Below are 22,694 nucleotides of genomic sequence, written 5' to 3' on the forward strand. Positions count from 1 at the left end.
GGCAGGCTATGATCATCCAGATCATGTGATAGAATTAGGCCAATAGAAGGGCACCTTTCCCTAGCCTGTTCAACAGGCTGCCCCTCGGTTGCATTTGAAATCTGCATGTGTATCATATGCATACGTACCAATATCATCAAGCAGTTGTTTGTATGAGTGCAGCAGCCATAGCTTTCATATCACCCCAAGTTTCACATCACCTCAAACAACGTACTTACAGTGGAGGCAACTCATATATTTAGTGTTAAGACACTGAGTGTTATGATGGGCATCTTTCGATTAGTCCTCTGAGAGGGAAGGAATTCTGCATCGGCTAGATTAGTTAGCATTTTCCCTTTGGAAAGCTGAGAGGTGGCCCCTGAAAGCAGAGGTGTCACTTATTTGTGGATAGCATGTTTAGTATTCAAATTCAATCCCCAGCATCTTTTAACTAAAAACCCCAGGTAGCGAGAAACATCAGTAAACCCCTGTTAACGGTACTGAGCTCAGCTGTTCCATTGCTTTGGCTCAATATAAAACAGTGCTCCCTAAATTAAGATGTACACCCCAAAACCTGTAAGATAAAAACTTTAACTTAGCTAGTCTTGATAGCATTTTTCTTTTGCTGAACTTTGTGTTACCTGTCAGTGATAACAGGATATGTGAGATAACACCAAGTACGTGGGGCGTGATGATAAAATTAGGTCTGTAATGAGGGATAATTGAGAATTAGCATCAAAACTTTTAATTAAATATGTGTGAAACTTATGTAATTAGTTATTTCCTGTTGATGGAATTGTGAAAAAAACCTTTCTAGAAAGTTGAGGCTTTATTCTCAGATTGTTTGACCTCTTCCACGACATTGGGTAACTGTAGATACACCCTGATGCACTTAAATAATCATTGCTAAGACACATTTCTGTCAGTCTTAATATCTGACCTGTATCCTAATGATAATATTTAAAATTAAAATTCTTGCACTAGAGAGTATGCATCATGCTTCTATAGGAAAATAAGAAGCAGGTCAACAGAAAAAGTCTGGGTGGTTTCAGTAAACTATTAAAGATGCGTAGTTATCATGAAGATAGTAATGCCAAATGGTTTCATATTAAAACCATTAGTTTTGGAAATTGAGGAAAGTGTTTACAAAGCATTGAGAGTAGGATTTCCAGGAAGGTAAGGTATGCATGGTGGGGAGAGGCAATCATACAGCCACCCTCTCCCCAGCCAATGAATGTACTTAAAATATCAAAATAAGCACTTTGAAGAGGTCGTGGAAACTGATTGGAAGCTAGTGGAGATGGCAAGTGCTAGCTTAAGTGTGTTCATATTCCGTCATGATTTACAATCTTCCATATTCCAGACTAACTAAAGTTTTTGGACAGTTTTCCAAACCATCTCCATGTACAGCGGGTTGCTGTCATCCAAACAAGTAGTTAACAAGGCACTGATTGCTAAAGGAAGACGCTGTTCAGGTAGGGTTCTATATCAGTCATATCAGCCTAAACCAGTGTTTCTCAAACTTGGATCTCCAGCTGTTGTTAGACTACATCATCACTGGCCCTGCTAGCTAAGAATGAGGGGATTTGTAGTCCAACAGCTGGAGACCCGAGTTTGAGAAACATTGAACTGATAAAAGGTGCTTTGATCCACCAAGATAGCATGTGCCTCTGCTGACAGAAAGGGACCATTGAACACACCAATCTACAAAACACACCAATCTACAAAATCCAGAACAGATTGAACACCACTAACCCAAGCATAGGTTACCCCACCACTAACAAGTTCCTCCATCTTGTCTGCATTGAGCTCAATTTTGCTTAGTATTCTCCTGTCTCTCTTTTCCTTTTCAGCGTGGCATAGCCTTGTTCCTATTTGGGAGGCAACAGTTAGCTTCTGTTTTCTCTCCTGTTGTAGATCAGCAGCTGGGGAGGAGATGGCGAACGCCAACAACCACCAGCTCTGTCAGTTTTCATGAGTAATTGTTATTTATTAAAAGGTGCTATATTGTACAATAATTCAACAATACAGACAAAATGACCATTAAAAGAGAACAAAAACAAAACCACACAGTAGCACCCATCAAAAACCAGGATAAACAAAATGTTCATTGCAGCTTTCTGAAAGCTAGGCAAAGGAGTCAGCTTGGTCTCACGAGGACTTAATGTGCTGTAACTCCATGCTCCAAAACTTCCAGATTTGATTGTTGCAACATGCTCTACATGGGCCTACCATTGGAGATCACTTGGGAACTTCAGTTGGTCCAAAATGCAGCAGCCAGATTACTGGATGGAGTTCCATTTAGATCTCACATAACCCCTGTTTTAAAACAGCTGTGTTTTGGGACCCAATTGAAGGTGCTGACTTTGGTGTTTAAAGCCTGAAGTGACTCAGGCCCAATAATCTCCTATAGACCTCAAAGCCTGACTGAGGACTTGGATGATACCTTCCCAGAGTAGATAATACGTTACTTCTAAGTGCTTGTTGTTGTTGTTTAGTTGTGTCCGACTCTTCGTGACCCCATGGACCAGAGCACGCCAGGCACTCCTGTCTTCCACTGCCTCCCGCAGTTTGGTCAAACTCATGCTGGTAGCTTCGAGAACACTGTCCAACCATCTCGTCCTCTGTCGTCCCCTTCTCCTTGTGCCCTCCATCTTTCCCAACATCAGGGTCTTTTCCAGGGAGTCTTCTCTTCTCATGAGGTGGCCAAAGTACTGGAGCCTCAGCTTCAGGATCTGTCCTTCCAGTGAGCAACCGAAGGGCTAACTGCATGTAAACTTCCTTATCTCAGCAGTGGCCTAGAGTGCCTTCCACCAGCTTCAGCTGGTGGCCCAGCTACGCCGCTATCTGGACAGGGATAGCCTAACTACTGTTGTCTAAGCTCTGGTAACTTCAAGGTTAGATTACTGCAATGTGTTATAGGTAGGGCTGCCTCTGAAGACGGTTCAGAAACTTCAGCTAGTGCAGAATTCAGCGGCTAGGTTGCTCACTGGAGCAAGACGGTTTGAGCATATTACACCAATTTTGGTCTGACTGCACTGGCTACCAATTAGTTTCCGGGCCCAATTCAGAGTGCTGGTTTTAACCTATAAAGTCTTAAACGGCTCAAGACCACAATACCTCAAGGACCGCCTCTTTCCATATGAGCCTACCCAGACCCTGAGATCATCTTCTGAGGCCCTCCTTTGTGTGCCCCCTCCTCGAGAGGTGCAGAGGGTGGCAACACGAAATGGGCCTTCTCTGCAGTGGCTCCGCATTTGTGGAATGCTCTCCCCAGGGAAGTTCGCCTGGCACCTTCGGTATACACCTTTTAGGCGCCAGGCAAAAAGGTCCTTTTAAACCAGGCCTTTGGTTGACCTGATGGACATCCTATACCCTTTTAAAATGTGTTTTTTTTGGAGGGGGCTATAGGGCTATTGTTTTTATTTTTATTTTATATATTGTGATCTTTTTTGTGAACCGCCCTGAGACCTCTGGGTATAAGGCGGTATATAAATAATAATAATAATAATAATAATAATAATAATAATGTTCAGTTTAGTTTTTGCTGTTAATAAAAAGCCTCAGAAGGGAGGAATTTGGAGCAGAGAAATAGCACTGCTGGTCTCTTGTGCCAGATGTACCTTTGCTGCAGCTTTCAGGCCAAGAACCTTCCACAATGCATTGATGTATTCAAAACCTGAAAGCTGGTGCTTTCATAATTATTTATCTTTGATTCTGGTAGTTGCATCTGTCAAATATCAACAAATCTTGTCATTTTAACCTGTTGGACATGTTATGGAGCATATTACTGTATTTAAACTTCAGTCAGTTTTATGCCTCAAATGAACTGTGATGATCACCTGTTTTGACTTCCTGCATGACCCAGTAGCTCATCAGAGCTACAACACCAGGATATGCTTGAGGCTTTAATCATGTGTCTGTTCAGTTGAGACACTTTATGACTTCAGCCTTATATAATGCTATAATATATTCACTGTTGTGGTCACACCAGTGCATCCTACGCAGTCTGAATAAGGGTAGCATAGTGCTATTCCTTTGTCTGTGCTGCAACTGTTCTTTTCTATGTAGGCATCTTTTATTCACAGCAAACTCATCTGACTATAAACAGCCACTTCTCCCCCGGGCAGCCAAACCTAAAGTGTTTGTCTCCTTGGGTATGCGTAATATTTTGAAGCAAACCCTAAATGTATTGGGACAGTGGTGGGGTTCAAAAGAAATATTTCTGAGACCTTGTTTTATTGTTGAAGCCTTGTAGTCTGCTACTTTCAAAATAAAGGTCATCCTTTTCACTCAGATTGTATGATTGGCTATTAATTAAAAGGGCCTAGTAATGTCTATAATTTAGCATCCATCCCTGAAATATCATTATCAAAGCAGTAAGGGACATGGATTGAGACAGATTATATATATTTTTAGAGATTAGAAGGTGGTAGGATGCAACCATAGTTGCTTATGATGTGTTTTCTTGGTTTATCTCTCTTTACAAGTCTTGCAGGTTTTTATGTTGTTGTTTAGTCATTTAGTCGTGTCCGACTCTTCGTGACCCCATGGACGCCAGGCACTCCTGTCTTCCACTGCCTCCCGCAGTTTGGTCAAACTCATGCTGGTAGCTTCGAGAACACTATCCAACTATCTCGTCCTCTGTCGTCCCCTTCTCCTTGTGCCCTCCATCTTCCCCAGCACCAGGGTCTTTTCCAGGGAGTCTTCTCTTCTCATGAGGTGGCCCAAGTATTGGAGCCTCAGCTTCAGTATCTGTCCTTCCAGTGAGCACTGAGGGCTGATTTCCTTAAGAATGGAGAGGTTTTATTTTCTTGCAGTCCATGGGACTCTCAAGGGTTTTTTATAATATCCCATAAAACCTCTGGCTGCAGATAGGCTATAAATAAATGTTGTTCACCGGCGGTAGAGAATCTTTGACTCTAGGTGCTGTTGGGCTCAGTTACTTCATAACCTTCATTAGGCCCAGGGATAATGGGATTTGTAGTTCGACATTTGGAGGCCCACAGGCTGAATGGCTAACAATGGCTCTCTTCTACCTGGGCAGGATTAATTTAAGGAAATTGATACAGATGGTTTTGCTTTCCTTGTAATCAAATAAAGCTGTGATACGCTTTAACCCTAATGCCAAAGTCCACAAGCTCAAAAACTGTTTCTCTCTGCAAGTTCATTATTACTGCCGTCTTTCTGATTCCATGCATCCAAGGAAGGTTGGTAAAGGTAAAGGGACCCCTGACCATTAGGTCCAGTCGTGACCGACTCTGGGGTTGCGGCGCTCATCTCGCTTTATTGGCCGAGGGAGCCGGCGTACAGCTTCCGGGTCATGTGGCCAGCAGGACTAAGCCGCTTTTGGCGAACCAGAGCAGCGCACGGAAACGCCGTTTACCTTCCCGCCGGAGCGGTACCTATTTATCTACTTGCACTTTGACGTGCTTTCGAACTGGTAGGTTGGCAGGAGCAGGGACCGTACAACGGGAGCTCACCCCGTCACGGGGATTCGAACTGCCGACCTTCTGATTGGCAAGTCCTAGGCTCTGTGGTTTAACCCACAGCGCCATCCGCATCCCTAAGGAAGGTTGACTTCAGTTCTAAACTTGCAAGTTCTTTTTTTTTTTTTAAGACAATGGAATACTTGTCAATAGTCTGCAAATTATTATGATGCTGCATAGTGCAGAAACCTAACTCTAGGTAGAAAGTATTTTGCTTTGGGCTATAAGCTGCATGCTGCAGTGAAGTTCTTAGCCTGTGGAAGTTTAAGGTATGAGATGTTTGCCAAAATGGGCTCAGAGTGGAGGTGCAAGAGTCCTCCAGGAAGCCATATATAGAACCTAAATGCTCCCTGGTGGGGAGGCTGAAAGAGAGGAGTATTTTTGTCATGTTGCCCACATGTGATTATGTGCCATTTATATATTGAAAAGGCCAAAAGTTTAGAAAATTGTCATACAATCCCTGTCTGTCTGTCTCTCTCCAGTTGTAGCTTTAGAGAGCAAGAAAGCTGCCTGACAGTCAAAAATCCTAGAGATCCTTTTGCTGTCACAATATATGATGGTTATATAACATATATAAAGCAGGTTACGTAAGTGCTGCCCTGTAATGCGGTCAATCAGTCCTATTTTGGAAACTGATTATAATTGGAGTATTAAAGAACATTTCACAAATTCAACTGAGAAAAAAAACACAGAATTCCAGTGACAGCACTTAATATCAGCAATTTTGAGCTAGTCATATTTTCCTGAATCTATTAAATGCAGCAGGATCAGCTGTAATATAAAAGCAACCTGAGCACTTTGTATTCATTTTAATTAAGAGCAAAAGCTGGGAGCTTTATAAATCCTAATCTTCTAGAGCAAACCAACACTTGTTTTGTTTTTTATAGAATGGTTGTGTGTATATGAAAATGCATGTCTGTTTAAAAGAACTAGTAATCTCAAAACAATGTATTTTTTTATCTACTTACCTTTTTCTCACCTGAAATCAGTCAGAGTTGCGCATACACCAAACAGTGTGCTGCATCTGATCTGGAAACCAATTGCCCAATAGAGAACTGTATTGTCATCATAGCAAATGCATATTGATTGAATTATCATATATGAATAGATTTTTTTTCTTTAAATGTATGAATAATCCACAGGATCAGGTCCAGAACACATCTCCTAACGGACAGTTGGCAGTGCTTAACACAGGCAGGCCCAACTTTTCATACGAAGTAGACCGCAAGAGTACCGTATTTTTCGCCCTATAGGATGCACCGTCCCATAAGGCACACCTAGTTTTTTTGGGGAGGGAAATAAAGGAAAAAAAAATTATTCCCCTCCAGTCGCGAGGCTGGGGCGGGGGAAGCCCGAGCTTCCCCCGACCCCAGCCCCCAGAACAGGCAACTCTCCGCAAGCAATGGGAGCCCAGCGCCAGGCTTCCACGCCTTGCGGAGAGCTCAGCGCGCCCCAGGCTTCAGCATGCAGGCAACTCTCCGCAAGCCGTGGGAAAACTTGCATTTGCCCCATAGGACACATGCACATTTCCCCTTCATTTTTGGAGGGGGAAAATTGCGTCCTATAGGGCGAAAAATACGGTACTTTGAGTCGGAACCTGTGGGTTGCATACTGCTTTGTTTTGTGGGGAGGGGAGCATGGCCACAATTTGATGCTCCCCCCCAGCCCCTGTGCTACCTTCACAAAGCTGGCTAAGTTCCTATGCCCTTTTAAAATGTGTTTTTTGGGGGGAGGGCTATTGGGTTGTTTTTATTCTTATGTATTTTGTGATTCTATATCTTGATTTTATTCTGTGAACTGCCCTGAGACCCCCGCTTCCTTCCCAAAGCTGGGAAAATGCTAACTAGGCTTTGGGAAGGAGTGGGGAATCTAGGACCCTGTCAGAGCCCTTATGCCTCCTTCCCAAAGCCCAGCGCCTCGCTTACCTGGGTTTCGGAAGGCAATGTGAGGGCTGGGCAGGGGCATCAAATGTTGCTGAGGGTTGCCAAAAAAGGCTTTGAGGGCTGCATGTGACCCCCAGGCCACTTGTTGGACCACCTTTGCTTCACACCTTGTGAGAGAATAATGCCCATTCCAGGCCTTCCTGCCTCTTAATTGATTATTAGGAGGTTCCATGTGCAAATATCACACTCATACCCATTAACGTATGGACAAAAGAGAGGACCAGAAGAGAGCTCAAATCTGAATGAAACTGGCATGTCCTGGTTTTTGCATATACAGTGGTACCTTGGTTCTCAAACTTAATCTCTTCTGGGAGTCTGTTTGACTCCCAAAACGGTTTGAAAACCAAGTCACGGCTTCCAATTGGCTGCAGGAGCTTCCTGCACTCAAGCGGAAGCTGCGGAAGCCACATCGGACATTAAGCTTCCAAAAAAGTTCGCAAACCGGAACAATTTGCGGCGTTCGGGAGCCAAGTTGTTCATGAGCCAAGCCATTCGGGAACCAAGGCACCACTGTACAATCAAATTTAGAAATTATCACTATAATTTAAATAGGAATACATGTATTTCACCAGTGGGGGACACTATGACCAGGTGAACTGTCTGTGCCTGCTCAGCTTTCCGGATGCTAACTGCTGATGGGCAACTACACAGCCCCTCTCCCAACTTGCAGTTATGTAATTTTAACTAGGCTTGGAGTAGCCAGCCATTCAAATAGAGGATTGTCCTCTAAAGCAGGTAGGGGTGGACAGATCAGTCCATTTCAATTGTCCCAGGTTCTGATTTTTTCCAGTCTTAAATTTAGTTCCCCAGATCTCTGCAACAATTAAAAAAAAAAATCCTCAGCATTTTTCTGCAGATTTCTCCTAATAAACACATGTTTATATGTAATTGTCCCTAATACAAAAAAATTGCAAAATGATTTTTCTTGATCTAATATGTTCTTGTATGCTGTTTTCACTAATGCAGTATATGCATTATTCACTAATATATGCATTATTTGTACACATTACTTGACTGGAGAACCACTTTGCAAAATTTGGAGCAGTGTGAATTTTGAATGATGGCTGTGTTTTGATTTGTTTAGTGTTTCAGAAGGTGCAGGTTTGGTCGGTTCAGATTGAAATGCAAATTGCATCAAAATTGTCTCCCAACCCTAAAATCAGGGCAGAGGACTACCTTAGCAACTGCTACATGCTCAGATCTGTTAAAGTGGGGAGCAGTGTTTTGAAAACCCTCATTTATTATGCCACTGTAGCATGCTACTTTAGATAAATACCGGAATTATTGAAGTAAATCACAAAATCTGTCTTAGAAATACCCCTTTACACCAAGCAATTCATTTAAATTGATTGAATTAGGTTACAAGCACATAAAGAATGAACTGTGTCCTGCTTTCATCAACAATATTCTTTATTTGGACACAATCTTAGGCCCGCCAACTGCTTTAAACTGCATTTAATTTGCCCTCATTATACCCCACATTTCATCTACAACGCTCACAAAAGCTTGGTTCTCAAGGACTTTCTTGGACTGGGAAGAGAATGTACCGCTTTTTGTAGGAAAGCCTTAAGGCAAACAAAAGCAAATGGTGAACCTTCTCTAAATGAAAATGGAGGGGGCTAGTCAAAGGAAAGCTGTGAATTTAGGGCACCTTTCTAACTTGTACCTAGTATTTGCTTTCACTGATCTTGGGTTGATGTCAAGTTCACACTGTACTTAGGCCTGTCATGTTGAAGACAATACCTGCATAACTAGCTTCTCTCTCAAATTGATAACGGTGAAAATTGTATTTAGGGAGGCACGCATCTATCTTCATATGTCAGCTATTCATATATTTGTGTGGCTAGATTTTCCCAGCATCTCTTTGTTTTCTGAATAAGAGTTTATTTCAGTGGCGTTGGAATACTCCTATAGTTAAGGCAAGTAGCAACAATAGGGTCCAGCCATTATTCATTCCGTACCACAATGAACTTTCCACCAGAAGGATGAAGTTGCTTTGAAACCTGGGGTGCTTGGTAGGGCTAAAATGGTCTGGATGGTCTGGTGTTGTATTTGCAAAAAAGTGAGAAGGGTTAAGTACCAACTTCCAGCACAGCACCACTTTGCTTAAAAATTCCACAATGCCAACACCACTTTGCAACAGAAAAGATTTGGGAACTTAGTTGTCTAACTTGATATTCTGCGTAAATCCCCTTGGGAGCCTATTTTAGAAGGAAAGAGACACTAACTTATACATTCACTGAACTATAAATAAACTATAAACTTAAATCATTAAGGAAATCATTCCTACCTAGAATCTGTATGTTGCACGTTTTCTTTTTGCCTCTTTAAAATCTTGAAAACTTGCTTTGAATTTTTAAATTGCTGGTATGATTATCAATTGTAATGGTGCTAGGAGCCAGAAGCACCATACTCCCTTTTTTTAACCTCAGACTTGCCCCACTTGCATGAGGAGTCCGCTTTTCCCACTCTATATAACACTGGTCCTGAAAGACCTACATTGGCTCGCAGTACATTTCTGAGCATAATTCAAAGTCTTGGTGCTGACCGTTAAAGCCCTAAATGGCCTTGGTCCTGTATACCTGAAGGAGCGTCTCCACCACCATTGTTCAGCCTGGACACTGAGGCCCAGCACCGAGGGCCTTCTGGCGGCTCCCTCACTGCGAGAAGTGAGGTACAGGGAACCAGGCAGAGGGCCTTCTCGGTAGTGGCACCCACCCGGTGGAACGCCCTCCTGTCAGACGTCAAGGAAATAAACAACTATCTGACTTTTAGAAGACATCTGAAGGCAGCCCTGCTTAGAGAAGTTTTTAATGTTTGATGTTTTATCATGTTTTTAGTATTCTGTTGGGAGCGGCCCAGGGTGGCTGGGGAAACCCAGCCAGATGGGCGGGGTCTAATTAATTAGTTAATTAATTAATTACCCAATCCTGTCATCTACAGATGTAAGCAACAAACAAGAGTGGCTGAGGAAACCCAGCCAGATGGGCGGGGTATAAATAATAAAATTATTATTATTATTAGGCATGGGTCAACTCCCAGGAGGATTTCTCTAGCAGTACAGTAATTTGTCAGTGAATATACAAATAGTCAAGTTACATCTGAGAGGGAGTGAAAGTGACCTGAGAAGATCAAAGATCATGATTCCTCTCTGTGCAAGTGATGCATATAAGCAGACTACCTCCTTTAATAGTTTGTTACAAAACTGTGTAGTATCAGGCCTAACCTGGAGACCTGGGTGGCTGTAGTACAGAAAATGCCAAATTGTCCATGCCATTTGCTCTATTCACTCCATTCCCCGCTCCCCAGTTCTTTGCTAGGTGATGGTGAGCGTGTAATGAGATCTTTGCAGGAGTGATTCTTTAAAAAATGGAGTTGACTCTATTATGAACGGAAAGCTTCTGTATGAATGCTCTCTGGGGCAGAATAATACAATTAACAATACTTACCACTGTCAAATTCAATACATATAAAAGGATCACCACTTCCCTTCTAATTTCTTTGACCGTGACATCGGGATGCCTGTCATTGCACAGAATAAGAAATTTATACCTTTGTATGTGGTTCTTCAAGTGGTCCATGTTGACTCTCCAGGTTAGTGTTGAACAGGCTCTGGGTTGCCAAGGCAACAATCTGCTGTCGTCTTGAGATGTTGGAGGGTGCTTAAATGGTAAGATTGCCTTCTGAGAGTGCGTTACTATATTTAACATTTTAGGGCCATTCAGAAAATTATCTTAACTACAAAAGGCTTTGAGCAGGCAGTGGGCTGCTGCAATGTGAACCTTCAGTCAAAGCTGAAATCTCTGGTGTGAAAATAGAGTCCAGAATTTATTCAGAGTAAAGTGGTCAGTGCTGCTTGATTTCTATTGGAGTGTTGTGATTTTTGAATCTTTGTCACATGGTAGTTCCTTCAACCAATTCAATATTCCCTCGTGTGTCATAATGTGCTCACTATGTTCCCGCTGTGTTGCGTAATAGTTAAGCAAGGCTTCTGTGGCCTAGTTCTTCTTTTGTGTGGCTTAAGTGCAGGGCTTTTAAGCAAAACACATTTATTTGGGTTTTAGGCACTGTTGTTACTCAATCAGCACACGCTGCATGTGTCAGAGGTTCTTATGAGTATATATAATGTTAGGGTTTGGCCGGGCAGAAAATTTCCCTTGAGCTTTTGGCCTGTGCTTACTCCCGAGACAGACGGATGCTGACTAGTCACTCCCACTAATCTTGCAAGTGCCCAACCTGTGATTTGGATTAGCAAGGATCAGGATAGGCAGTATGTGCCATAAAGTAGATATTTAAAATGACACATTTCAGATTCGGCAGGGCTGCGAGGAAGATTATTTTCTGATTATATTTAGTCTCCATCCGCATGGTTTTGCTGTTGGTGTTGCTTTACAATGTGACTCCTTGCTGCCTGCTGTTTACTCCATATATACAGTATATATATTTGGTTTTTCAGACTAAAATTTTACAGTCACATATTCAACATATAATATAAAAACAAGATTCCAAGGAATCTCTTGGACTTCCCTCCTCTCTTTGGTGGGTCCTTTTGTTAATCATTTTCTCCTTCATCTTTTGTAATCCAAATCTTTTACCTCTCCATTGTATCCAAAATTCACCATTAAACTACAAGTGATATTGCAATCCTACTTACAATGTTAACTGTTTACTATGGTCTTTAAGATAAGTTATAAATTTCCCCCATTCCTTCTTAAAATTTTGGTTGTCCTGATTTCTGATTCTTCCGGTCATTTTAGCCATTTCAGCATAATTCATCAACTTGATGTGCCATTCTGTTTACTCCTTATCTGTTCATCACTTTCCAGGGTTTGTCCTCAGAAGCTGCATAGTTGCATTTTTATTTGCTTTCCCTATAAACTTGTACGTGGCCATGAATATTTTCGAGGTGAAGTTAAATTTGGATCCAAGGCTGCCATAAAGAATGCTGTAGCCCTGTGACATACACTTCTGTCATGGATTACTTGGGCTTCCTTGACTCCTCTAGTCAGCAAGGATGGGGATCAAGTAAGGATGGGGACGTGACAGACATGCCAACTTTTACTCAGCCCACTGTTTAGTGTTACGTTTATCTTGATTTCTCCTGCTCTGGAGGGTAAGACTCAAATCAAGGGCTTCAAGTTACAATGCTTGCCAATCAGAAGGTCGGTGGTTCAAATTCCCGCAACGGGGTGAGTTCCTGTTGCTCTGTCCCAGCTTCTGTCAACCTAGCAGTTTGGAAGCACACCAGTGCAAGTAGATAAATAGGTACCACCACGGCAGGAAGGTTAAACAGCATTTCCGTGCGCTCTGGTTTCCGTCACAGTGTCCTGTTGTGCCAGAAGCGGTTTAGTCATACCGGCCACATGGCCTGGAAAGAAGTCTGTGGACAAATGCCGGCTCCCTTGGCCTGAAAGTGAGATGAGCGTCTCAACCCCATAGCTGCCTTTGACTGGACTTAACCGTCCAGGGGTCCTTTACCTTTTCATCTTTTACCTTCAAAATGATTGTGGACTGCTAGTATACACTTACGGGTTTGCTGTGTTCGCAACCCGAAAGTTTGCAACCCGAAGGTAACGTAACCCGAGGGTCCACTGTATATATCTTTTGTATTTGTCAACAAGCAAAAATCTCTGCTTAGATGCCAGCCTGCTTCAGCATAGATTCTTGCATTGTATTGTTAGAATGAAAAAGAAAAACCATATTTTGTTCTCTAAGCATACAACTGTATATGCCACTAGTCTTGGCTATATGTAGGACATTTCATATTCTTACAACAGTTAAATAATGCCTACATTTATATATTACCTGTGACGATTTCTCCAAAATCTTTTATGCACACATAGGCCCCAATCCAATACTAAGTTAAGGTGCACTTAAATCTGTTGAAATGAATTGAATAACGGGCACACTGTTGGATTGCAGAGAACAATAATAACGACAAATGTTTATGGCTTCAAAATTTCCAGAATGTTTCTATCTCTACCTATCCCCGTGTGCTGGGTGCTCATAAGATGCAGTCTTTCTTGAAAAAGAGATACTGTTGTATTCTGGGAGACATAATTATTGACAAAGTGTTTTGGTCTGATTATGCCTTTGAAATATGACCACATTGCCAACCATCAGTCACATTATAGCAGTGCCATAGATACAGATACATATTTTCTGTGTGTGGGTTGGGTGCTGTTAATATTATTGCCTGACAGATGATCATTCATGACTTTTTATAGACAATTCTTTGAAATTCCCAAGCCATTGCCAACCAATCTCTGTTGGCTTCTAGCTCTCGATTTGTTTTAAAATAAAGACCACAGAGCAGTACCGTGCTGTTTGTGAAACACCTATTAAAAAGGGTGGTTCAGAATGGCATGGCATGTCTGCTTAATCTGTTTCATATAAATGTGCTGTGAAAGTGCTGGGTCAATATGGATATTGTGCAATCTGTTCTAAACAGCCAGTTGCACAGTAAGTGTAATATGTGGTAGACAGTTATAGATCTCAGGAGTCCTTTCATCAGTGCATGTACCGAATTAATCTGCTCATAAATGCTCATTCAGAGAGTGCCAGAAGATGGTCTTGGTTGGTTGCCATGGCAGATATTATTCTTCATGCTCCTCTGAGAGGTATATTTTTATGAACTGTGAATCTTTTTTCTCAAGTTTATCACAGGAGCAGGCTGTGGTTAGTGTGTGTTTTCTCCACTGTCGGACCCACTCCCCTGTCTGATTCTTGCTTTCCTCTCTGTTTCATTATGTTCCCATCAAAATATTTTGAGAGGTTTTTTTTTAACCAGTCTTCATTTAATGGAAATCTATTTTTATTATAAGGAGAACCCCCCTCCACAAAAACGAATGGAAATATTGCTATACACAGCAGTGTCTAACCAGAATAGCTAGACATGCCTGCAAAAGAACAAGTTGGAATCTCCTGATATGTCCGAGCAGAGAGCAAAAAATGTTCAAAGATTTTTTCAGACGGCAGACATTTGTCTTTAACAAAGAGAAAAACATTAGTCCCCTACTAGAGGATTGAATGAACTGATAATGTTTAATTAATCTTAATAGTTTAAAGGCACGTCACCAAATGCAATATTACATTGGCCTATATGTTGCTGTCCTGTTTTACAAAATGTTTTTGGTCACACACAAAAGCCCACATGCACCAGATTTTAGTGGGCAGGTATAAAAGGGTTTTTGCTTTGCTTTTCTGGCTGCAGAAACTTGCTTCCAGGCCAGCTTGCCAAAGTACTTTCTGTTGGTGAGGGTGTGCATTGAGTGTTAAGTGCTGCAAGTTGCTGCCAGGAAGAAGCCAAAAGCCATTGTCCTGCCACCTCATTGTGTACATGACTTTTGCTTGAATGCATGCAGTTGCCTCTCTTGGGCTGTAGCCAAATGTTTAAAGCATATATAGAAGTAGTAAGCTAAAATGACATGTTCCAGAGTGCAGTTGTCTTACAGTGATTCCTAACAGAACATTCTTTTAGCACTTCAACAACAAAATCTCCTGGTCACTTAGGGTGAACCATAACAAACCGTATTAAAAAGACAGAGCTGGGATTTCAGAGGAACAAACAAACCACATTAAAGGAATACGATGAACCAAAGAACTAAGCTTTCCATGTTTTCTAACTTCTGTTTCTAAGATGTGTTCGGTCATTATGGGGTTCAGAATATTTTCCCCCCAGGATTAAATTGGTTTGCATAAAAGTGGAGTCTGTATGATTGCTTCTCTCTCTCTCTCTCTCTCTCTCTCTCTCTCTCTCTCACACACACACACACGGTTTTTTCCTGTACTAATTATTTGTACAACTCTTAAATATTATATTCAAGCGTTTTAGACACAGTGTTGCATATGCTTCCCTTAGTATGGTCCAGTAAACTCAGTGCAGAATCTCTGTTGGTAGAAAGTTTGGCAATTTCAGCCCTTATTCACTTTCTCCTTTCATTTATTTATTGGGGTTGTATACCCACCCTTCACCCAAAGATCCCAGGGTAGGTAACAACAGTTAAATATGTAGCACGTTTTCAGAAATAACAGCTTGCACAAACTGGAAGTTTCCCATTTGAGCATACAGTGGTACCTCTGGATGCAAACGGGATCCGTTCTGGAGCCCCGTTCGCATCCTGAAGCTAACACAACCCGCGTCTGCGTGTCTGTGCGGGTTGCGATTCGCTGCTTCCGCTCATGCGCATGACGTCATTTTGAGCATCTGTGCGAGCGGCGAAACCCAGAAGTAACACATTCCGTTACTTCCAGGTTGCCGCGGAGCATAACCTGAAAACGCTCAACCTGAAGCATACTCAACCCAAGGTATGACTGTACATCTGTGCGCATTTATTGAAAGGGAAGTTGTCCATGCATCTGAAAAAGTAAAATAATTAGTTGCCGAGTTCTGCAAGGAGATTGAACTAGTATGCTTTTTAAGGAGGGAGGTTATTGCTGTGGAATTGGATTGTCTTTTGCTAATGTTCTGCTATACTGAGGTTCAACAGCATTCATGTAATTAGCAGTTTCATGAATGTGTTAAAGTAAATATCTCCCCGATGCAAATAGCAAGCACGGGGACAAATCCGTCTTGCGATCATAGTGGGGACCCTATGCCAAGGCCTTCACTGGGCCTCCAGGCCTTCCGTTTGCTATTTTAAAAACTCATTCATGGACCTGAGTGAATGGCATCTCATCAAGTTTGGCCCTGTATTATGTTTGTCTTAAATTTGTTTTAATCTGCGAGAGACTGAGAGGCAAGGGAAAAACATATTTAAAGAAAATATCCAGCATTAAGCACTTGGAAGTCCTATTGACTTCAGTGAAAGAGATTTCAGCACATTGAGCTCAATGCCCTTGGAAGCACTTAACTTGATTCCATTATGCTATGAGTAAATATAATTTTTAAAATATTTTTGGCTGAGATATCTTCACTGTCGAGCTGTGAATGGCTGCTCCATCCTAAGCCACGGTAGCCAGAATTTTAGTCGAAAGGGAATTGCTTTAGTGAAGGGAATTGAATGCCTTTCTTCTTTCCACACTTACAGCTGTAGTAGACTAAGTCAAGACCTTTTTGTATAATGGGCTTTGTCAATATGCAGGTAGTAACGTCAGAAGTCTGGAGGATAAACTAAGCTCTCGGTTTTAAAAAAGATTTTATTATCACAGACAAATCCTCCTCAAGGCGCTGCATGAAAAGGCACAGCAGACAAACTCCTTAGAGCTTGGAACATCCTAAGTAACTTGTTTTTCCCTTTCCCATCATAAGTCAGTTATTCAGTAACAGCCAAAAAGAAGGATGAAAAAGCCTGGCACCTTTGCAGCCCGACACAGCTAGTCTTCCAGAATTAATTTTCTCCGATTGTCCTATTCACAGATGAAACCCCACCATTAAATGAGATTTAATTACATTCAGGCATAGACCGGGGCCTGTGATTTCTATCAGCTCTTCAGCGGCGTGCCGTTGTGCGAGGAGCCATTGCTCAGGAAATGCCATCTGCCTTCCAGCACCTTTTGCTGTGGGGTCGTCTGTCAATTGGGATGTGTCATATTCACAGCAAGCGGACTTGCCTTCCGCGGCGTATTAACTCGCTGGCCCACATTTTGCTAATGCTAGATTGTCTTGGGGTGGGGAGAGGGGATGTCATGGCGAAGCTTCCCGCTGTTGAAAGCAGCAAGGAAGACTGTTTGCTTCGCATGCGAGTGGTAATAGACATCTTCCTGATCTTTGTAGGAAAGCGGTAAGACTAGGGCACATGCACAGAAGACTCCAGGTACCACCAATTTAAGCGTTATTGTGTTGCAGTAAAGTGGGGAAGAGCTGAGAGCCTGGAGGAGAGCAGCTACCAGTTGCAATAGATTGTGCCAAGATAGACAAATGCAGTGTAATACAGCACCATACATAACTTAATGTTACATAAGCCCAGACACTGAGGTCCAGCTCCGAGGGCCTTCTGGCGGTTCCCTCACTGCGAGAAGTGAAGCTACAGGGAACCAGGCAGAGGGCCTTCTTGGTGGTGGCGCCTACCCTGTGAAACGCCCTCCCATCAGATGTCAAAGAAATAAACAACTATCTGACTTTTAGAAGACATCTGAAGGCAGCCCTGTTTAGGGAAGTTTTTAATGTTTGATCTTTTATCACTTTTATTTTTATTATTATTATTATTTATTAATATTCTGTTGGGAGCTGCCCAGAGTGGCTGGGGAACCCCAGCCAGATGGGCAGAGTATAAATAAGTTGTTGTTGTTGTTGTTACAGTCGTTCCCAAATGTTTTTTGGGGGGGTCACTGTACCTTGGTTTCGTAAACTCATTCTGGTGCCCCCTGCCCTACAAAATGGATTGTTCAGAATAGCTGTTTGCACAACCCACTAAGGAAGATAACAATAACCATTAATTGCACATTTATTCTGAATCCAATGAAAACTAGTTTAGTTCCACAAAATTTATGAACTTGATGCAGTGATACCAGCTTTTCAAAGTCTGATAGTCATTTACACCTCCAGCCCCCCCTCTCCCCAGTCACCTCCTTGCTTCTTAGCGCCCCTCTAGGTAATTCCCCCCCCCCTCCACAGGGGATGGTACCACCCACTTTGCGTACCACTGATCTAGTAGATTTTGCATGTGTCTGGTATTTTGAAGAGCTAAATACCACCAAGTAGGACCCATAACAAAAAGTGGCAGGGTAGAGCCCTCCTGGTCAGGATACTTTCTACACACACCCCTTCCATCTAGTGTTCCATTCGCCACCCAACAAAAAACAACAACACACAACCTGCCAACTATTGAGGCTATTCCACTTCTTTCTAAACATCCCCCACCCTGCTTCTGCAAATCCTGTGGTTCTACCAAGCCACTTCTCCCTTGTGGGTGGTTTCATTTTGGCCAGTTAAGGAACCACATTCAGGAGAATGAGCTTCACTATTAGTATATATTCTATTCTTTGGGAGAAGAAAAAGCTAAGTAAACCCATCATAAATCTGTGGAGTCCCTAAGATGGTTGGATGGCGTCTTATATGCCTCCTTCCGGCAACTCCTGCAGCCCGGCTGGTGCCAAATGTATTGCTCTGCTTTCCTTTGGACTACATCAGCAAGGCTGAGAGGTGGTCTTGTCGTCTGGGCAGCCCAGGACCTTCAGACACACTGCCCAGGCTTGCACCCAGGAGAGGTCATTTTGGTGCTGCTAATGCAGCAAAAACAACGCAGGAGGCAGCACTTACGAGTTACCGATCTTTGCAGCCACAGCAGGCGCCGTGATTCTCCAATGGTTTGATTTCACTCCTGGAGGTGCACTTTTACTCTTAGATCCTAACTTAGATCTGCCAAGGAACTCAAGGCAATGCAGGCGGTGTCTCCCTTCCCTCATTTTATCCTCATAACCCCCCTGTGTGGTGGTCCCAAGCTCATATCTGGAGCTGCATAGCTGAACCTGCATCTCCTGGTCCTAATTCAATACTCTCTAACTGCTACACCACCTCCAGATATCCGAAACCGCTCCTAGTTTTGATATGTAAACCAAATTTCTTCCCCATTCATTCTTTGAAGACAGTTTTTATCAAGTGCTATTACCTTTGTGTGATTTATCTCAGGCTTTTAAGCAAGGAACATCCCCCCCCCCTTTTTTGTTAGCATCTCTACTGTAGCATTTTTAAGGTCACTTCTCATTACCATAGAAAGTGCTTCTTTTGAGCGTGTGATGCGTATGAGTTTTACTTGGATTGCTGGGGAAAAAGGGAGTACAGCTTTGGCTTTTTTTGCTTTTCTCAAGGATCCATCTTGTTTACTGCCATTGTATCCTCTCGGCAAAGCTCCAAGTGGAGCTGTCTTTGAGCATTCAAAGGTCAAAGGTTCAGTGCCAGAGTGTTACCATCTGACCACTCAGTGGCATGCCGTGAAATGTTTGCAAAGCTCTTTGGGGCCAAAGTCGCCCACATCAAATTTGACACCATATGCGAAGCAGGTCAGAGAGGGGTCCTTGAAGCACTGAGTGTTCAGCGATCCAGGGATCAGTTTCAGTTGTTGTGGCCTGAGGATGTGGACAGAGTACTTTCAGGGTGAGGCTCATGTGCCTTTTTGGCCTTGGTCCATCCTGCCTTGTAGAAACTAGTCAAAGAGGATTCACTGGGTTGGTCTAGGGCAGCGGTTCTCAACCTGTGGGTCCCCAGATGTTGTTGGACTACAACTCCCATCATCCCTGAGCTCTGGCCTTGCTAGCTAGGGATGATGGGAGTTGTAGTCCAACAACATCTGGAGACCCACAGGTTGAGAACAGCTGGTCTAGGGGATGGTTAATGCTTTGCTGCAGAAGAGGATGATGGCCACCACCAGGGCTGGGAAAATATGCAAAAGAAGCATGCAGTATGCTTAGGGCATCGAGGGGAGGGGAACACCACAGAAAATTCCCGTTGCTGGATTTTTAACATTAACGGTCACAAATGGCTCGGCCGAGTATTCATTTTCTCAGCTGAAGTAGATTAAAAATCCCAACCGAGCAACTCTGCAACAAGGAAGGCAGGATGCCTTATCTCGACTAAGTATTGTATATAAGCAGATGCATTACGTAAGATTAGTTTTGAGGATCCGATCAAAGACTTTGCAGTTAGAAAAAAAATAGGAGAAAGAAATTCAAATATAAATAAAGTGGAAGTATACAAAAATAAACATCATTTTCCAACTTTCCGGAAGAATAAGAACTCAAGATAACAAACTTTTTGTAAAAGAATGGAAATGGTTTATTGAATATTTACAGATAAATTGCAAACAGATAAAAACATTAGCAGGATTATTGTAATAACCTGCAGTTTCGTAAGAGCATATATTTATAGTAGATAATTAAATGAGCAAGTGAATTGAATTTGGATATGCAGAAGATATTAAATAATAAATTTAAGGAACCGCATAAAGAGGGAGAAGGGAGTCAAATTTTGAAATTGATTGTAAAACAAATGAAATGTATAAATTTGAAAAGAATGAATAAATGGATAAATAAATAAATAAACCATACAAAAGGACTACCCATCCATAAAAAAATAACACTATAGCCTACGATATCACCTTTACCACGTGTGCCCATTCGGCCACTTCAATTGGCAGAATTCACACTATGACAGATGCCACTTAAAATACCTTTTCCGCATTTGTAAGAACTCTGTTTAGTGTGGCAGTGTCTAAACTTTGGAACTCCCCGCCTTTTGAGACCAAGCTGGCACCTTCACTGTATTCTTTTTGGCACTCGCTGAAAACATTCTTATTTAGACACTTAGATGGTCAAGGTGATGTTAATCTGTTTTGGTATTTTAACTTTTGTACGTTTTAAAGTATAGATGTGAATTTTTCTTGATTTTGCTGCTTTATCTTTTGTTATCTGCTTTGAAGATTTTTATAGTCAATTATTTACAAAATTCATAATCATTTGTTTAATAAATGAAGAATTATAAAACACTTTACAGAGTTTCCAAGATTTGTTCTGCATATAGTGAGCACAGCAGAACAGAACACCTCTTCTGATTCTACATTTGCCATAAATTGCAGCACAATAACTTGAGCAAATTGCTCCAGGATAAACGATTTAGTCCAAGTCTGATGGGTCATGAATTCAATAGTACTTTGTATTCTGCCTTCTTCTGATAGTTTTACTATTAATTAATGTAGCCGTGGCTGCTGCTGCTTCTTTTTTAAAGGCTGACTAAATGGAGCAGCAAAGCTGCCTAAAGGAGAATTTGAATGCCATCATTCAGCTCTGGAGATTTCTGTTACAGGGATCTCACAACATTGTGCAACAGGAACTGAATTAAACTTGTTAATAGTTGATCTGGAAGTGTAGCTTCATCGTGTTGTCGTTTTGAATATATTTTACATTTGAAAGATATACGGAATGTGTCCAGTGGTTTGCTGGAGCCATGACCCTCCCTTCTGCCCAAAGGACTTTCCTTGCCATTTCAGAAGCACAGCACAGAACTGTCCTTTTCAGCAACAAGTACGACAAAACAGTTCTGTGGTCCCATAATTTAGTGCTGGTTTTGAATATATAAAATCCCAGATCAGACTCGGTGCACTTACTTTCTCTTTCTTTCTTTCTTTCTTTCTTTCTTTCTTTCTTTCCCAGTTAATTTTTATTGCTTTTCAAAAAATTTAACAAATTAACATCAAATTATTTCAAATTTAATACAAATTTAAAAGTTGATTTCCCATCCCGCTACATTGATGTTTCTGTTCCCTTCCTTACTTGCTGCTCAATGTTGCATACATTTCCCAACTCCATTGCAGATAACCTCCCTGTAACCTCACTTTTCATGGTAAGGGAACTGCCAGAAGGCCCTTGGAGCTGGACCTTAGTGTCCAGGCTGAACGATGGGGGTGGACACGCTCCTTCAGGTATACAGGACTGAGGCTGTTTCGGGCTTTAAAGGTCATCACCAACACTTTGAATTGATCAACTGGATGGCGCTCATTCAGACCTTCAGGCCCACTGTGTTTGCTTAACTTCCCTCATTTTTCTTCCTTCTTCTTTTCTTTCAGCAAATGAAGTTGGTGGCAGAGTCCCTGAAAGAACAAGCAAACTAGGATGCTAAACTGAGCAGCTGCAGAAGGATATAGACTACACGAGAATTAACAGCAAGACATGCATGGTATTTGTACTACGTTCTAGCACTCCACAATATAGCATTACCTATCCTTATTCACCACTAAAAGTCTCATTGAAAGAATATGATTATTTATTTTCCCCCTTCGCATACGCTGCCTGTGCCAGCTCTGGTTTACCATCTAAATAGCACAAGTGTGAGGCAGCAGTACTTAATGCACAGCTTCATATCCCCCAAAGCAGTTGAGCAATTGCATCCTTCTGCTAGAATATCTAGTCATCATTATTTTCCGTAAGCGGCTTATTAGATGGTTCCCTGCATTTATGAAGGAATTAATCCAAGTCTTGTTTACTGTAAAATATGATGTATAAATCTGTCCTATAGGACCAATACAGCCCAAGGTTTTGGATCTTTTTAAAGAAAAAAATGTGTACTGTAAAATGTATGAGATTGAGTATTACAATATTTTAAGCTTAAAACCTGTGCCTTGTCAAGTTATTAATTTTAAGGAGCTGGGCAGGGAAGAATTCAGCATGCAGCAAAGCTCACTCAACGTGATGCATCCTCACTGAGATGTACAAATTGAACCCTGCTTGTATATTCTTTCTGCTCATCATTCACTTCCATTTTGCCGGGTCATGAGATATAGGCTGTATTATACGATGGTTTTATCTGACCAGCAGGAGAGCCATTAAAAATATCTAATCATTGTGCATCTAA

At 41.9% G+C, this 22,694-nt stretch overlaps 1 protein-coding gene across 3 annotated transcripts in view; it reads left to right on the forward strand.

Moving 5' to 3' along the window:
• ANO10 (anoctamin 10) overlaps positions 1-22,694 on the forward strand; it is an 84,737-nt gene extending 62,043 nt beyond the window's left edge. For all 3 annotated transcript variants that reach the window (XM_053410584.1, XM_053410585.1, XM_053410586.1), the window contains exon 13: positions 21,910-22,694. In XM_053410584.1, the coding sequence (XP_053266559.1) occupies positions 21,910-21,954 (45 nt within the window). In that variant the 3' untranslated portion in view covers positions 21,955-22,694. The remainder of the gene's footprint in view (positions 1-21,909) is intronic.

The sequence above is a fragment of the Podarcis raffonei genome, chromosome 12 (assembly GCF_027172205.1).
Source record: "Podarcis raffonei isolate rPodRaf1 chromosome 12, rPodRaf1.pri, whole genome shotgun sequence".
Classification (NCBI taxonomy): Eukaryota; Metazoa; Chordata; class Lepidosauria; order Squamata; family Lacertidae; genus Podarcis; species Podarcis raffonei.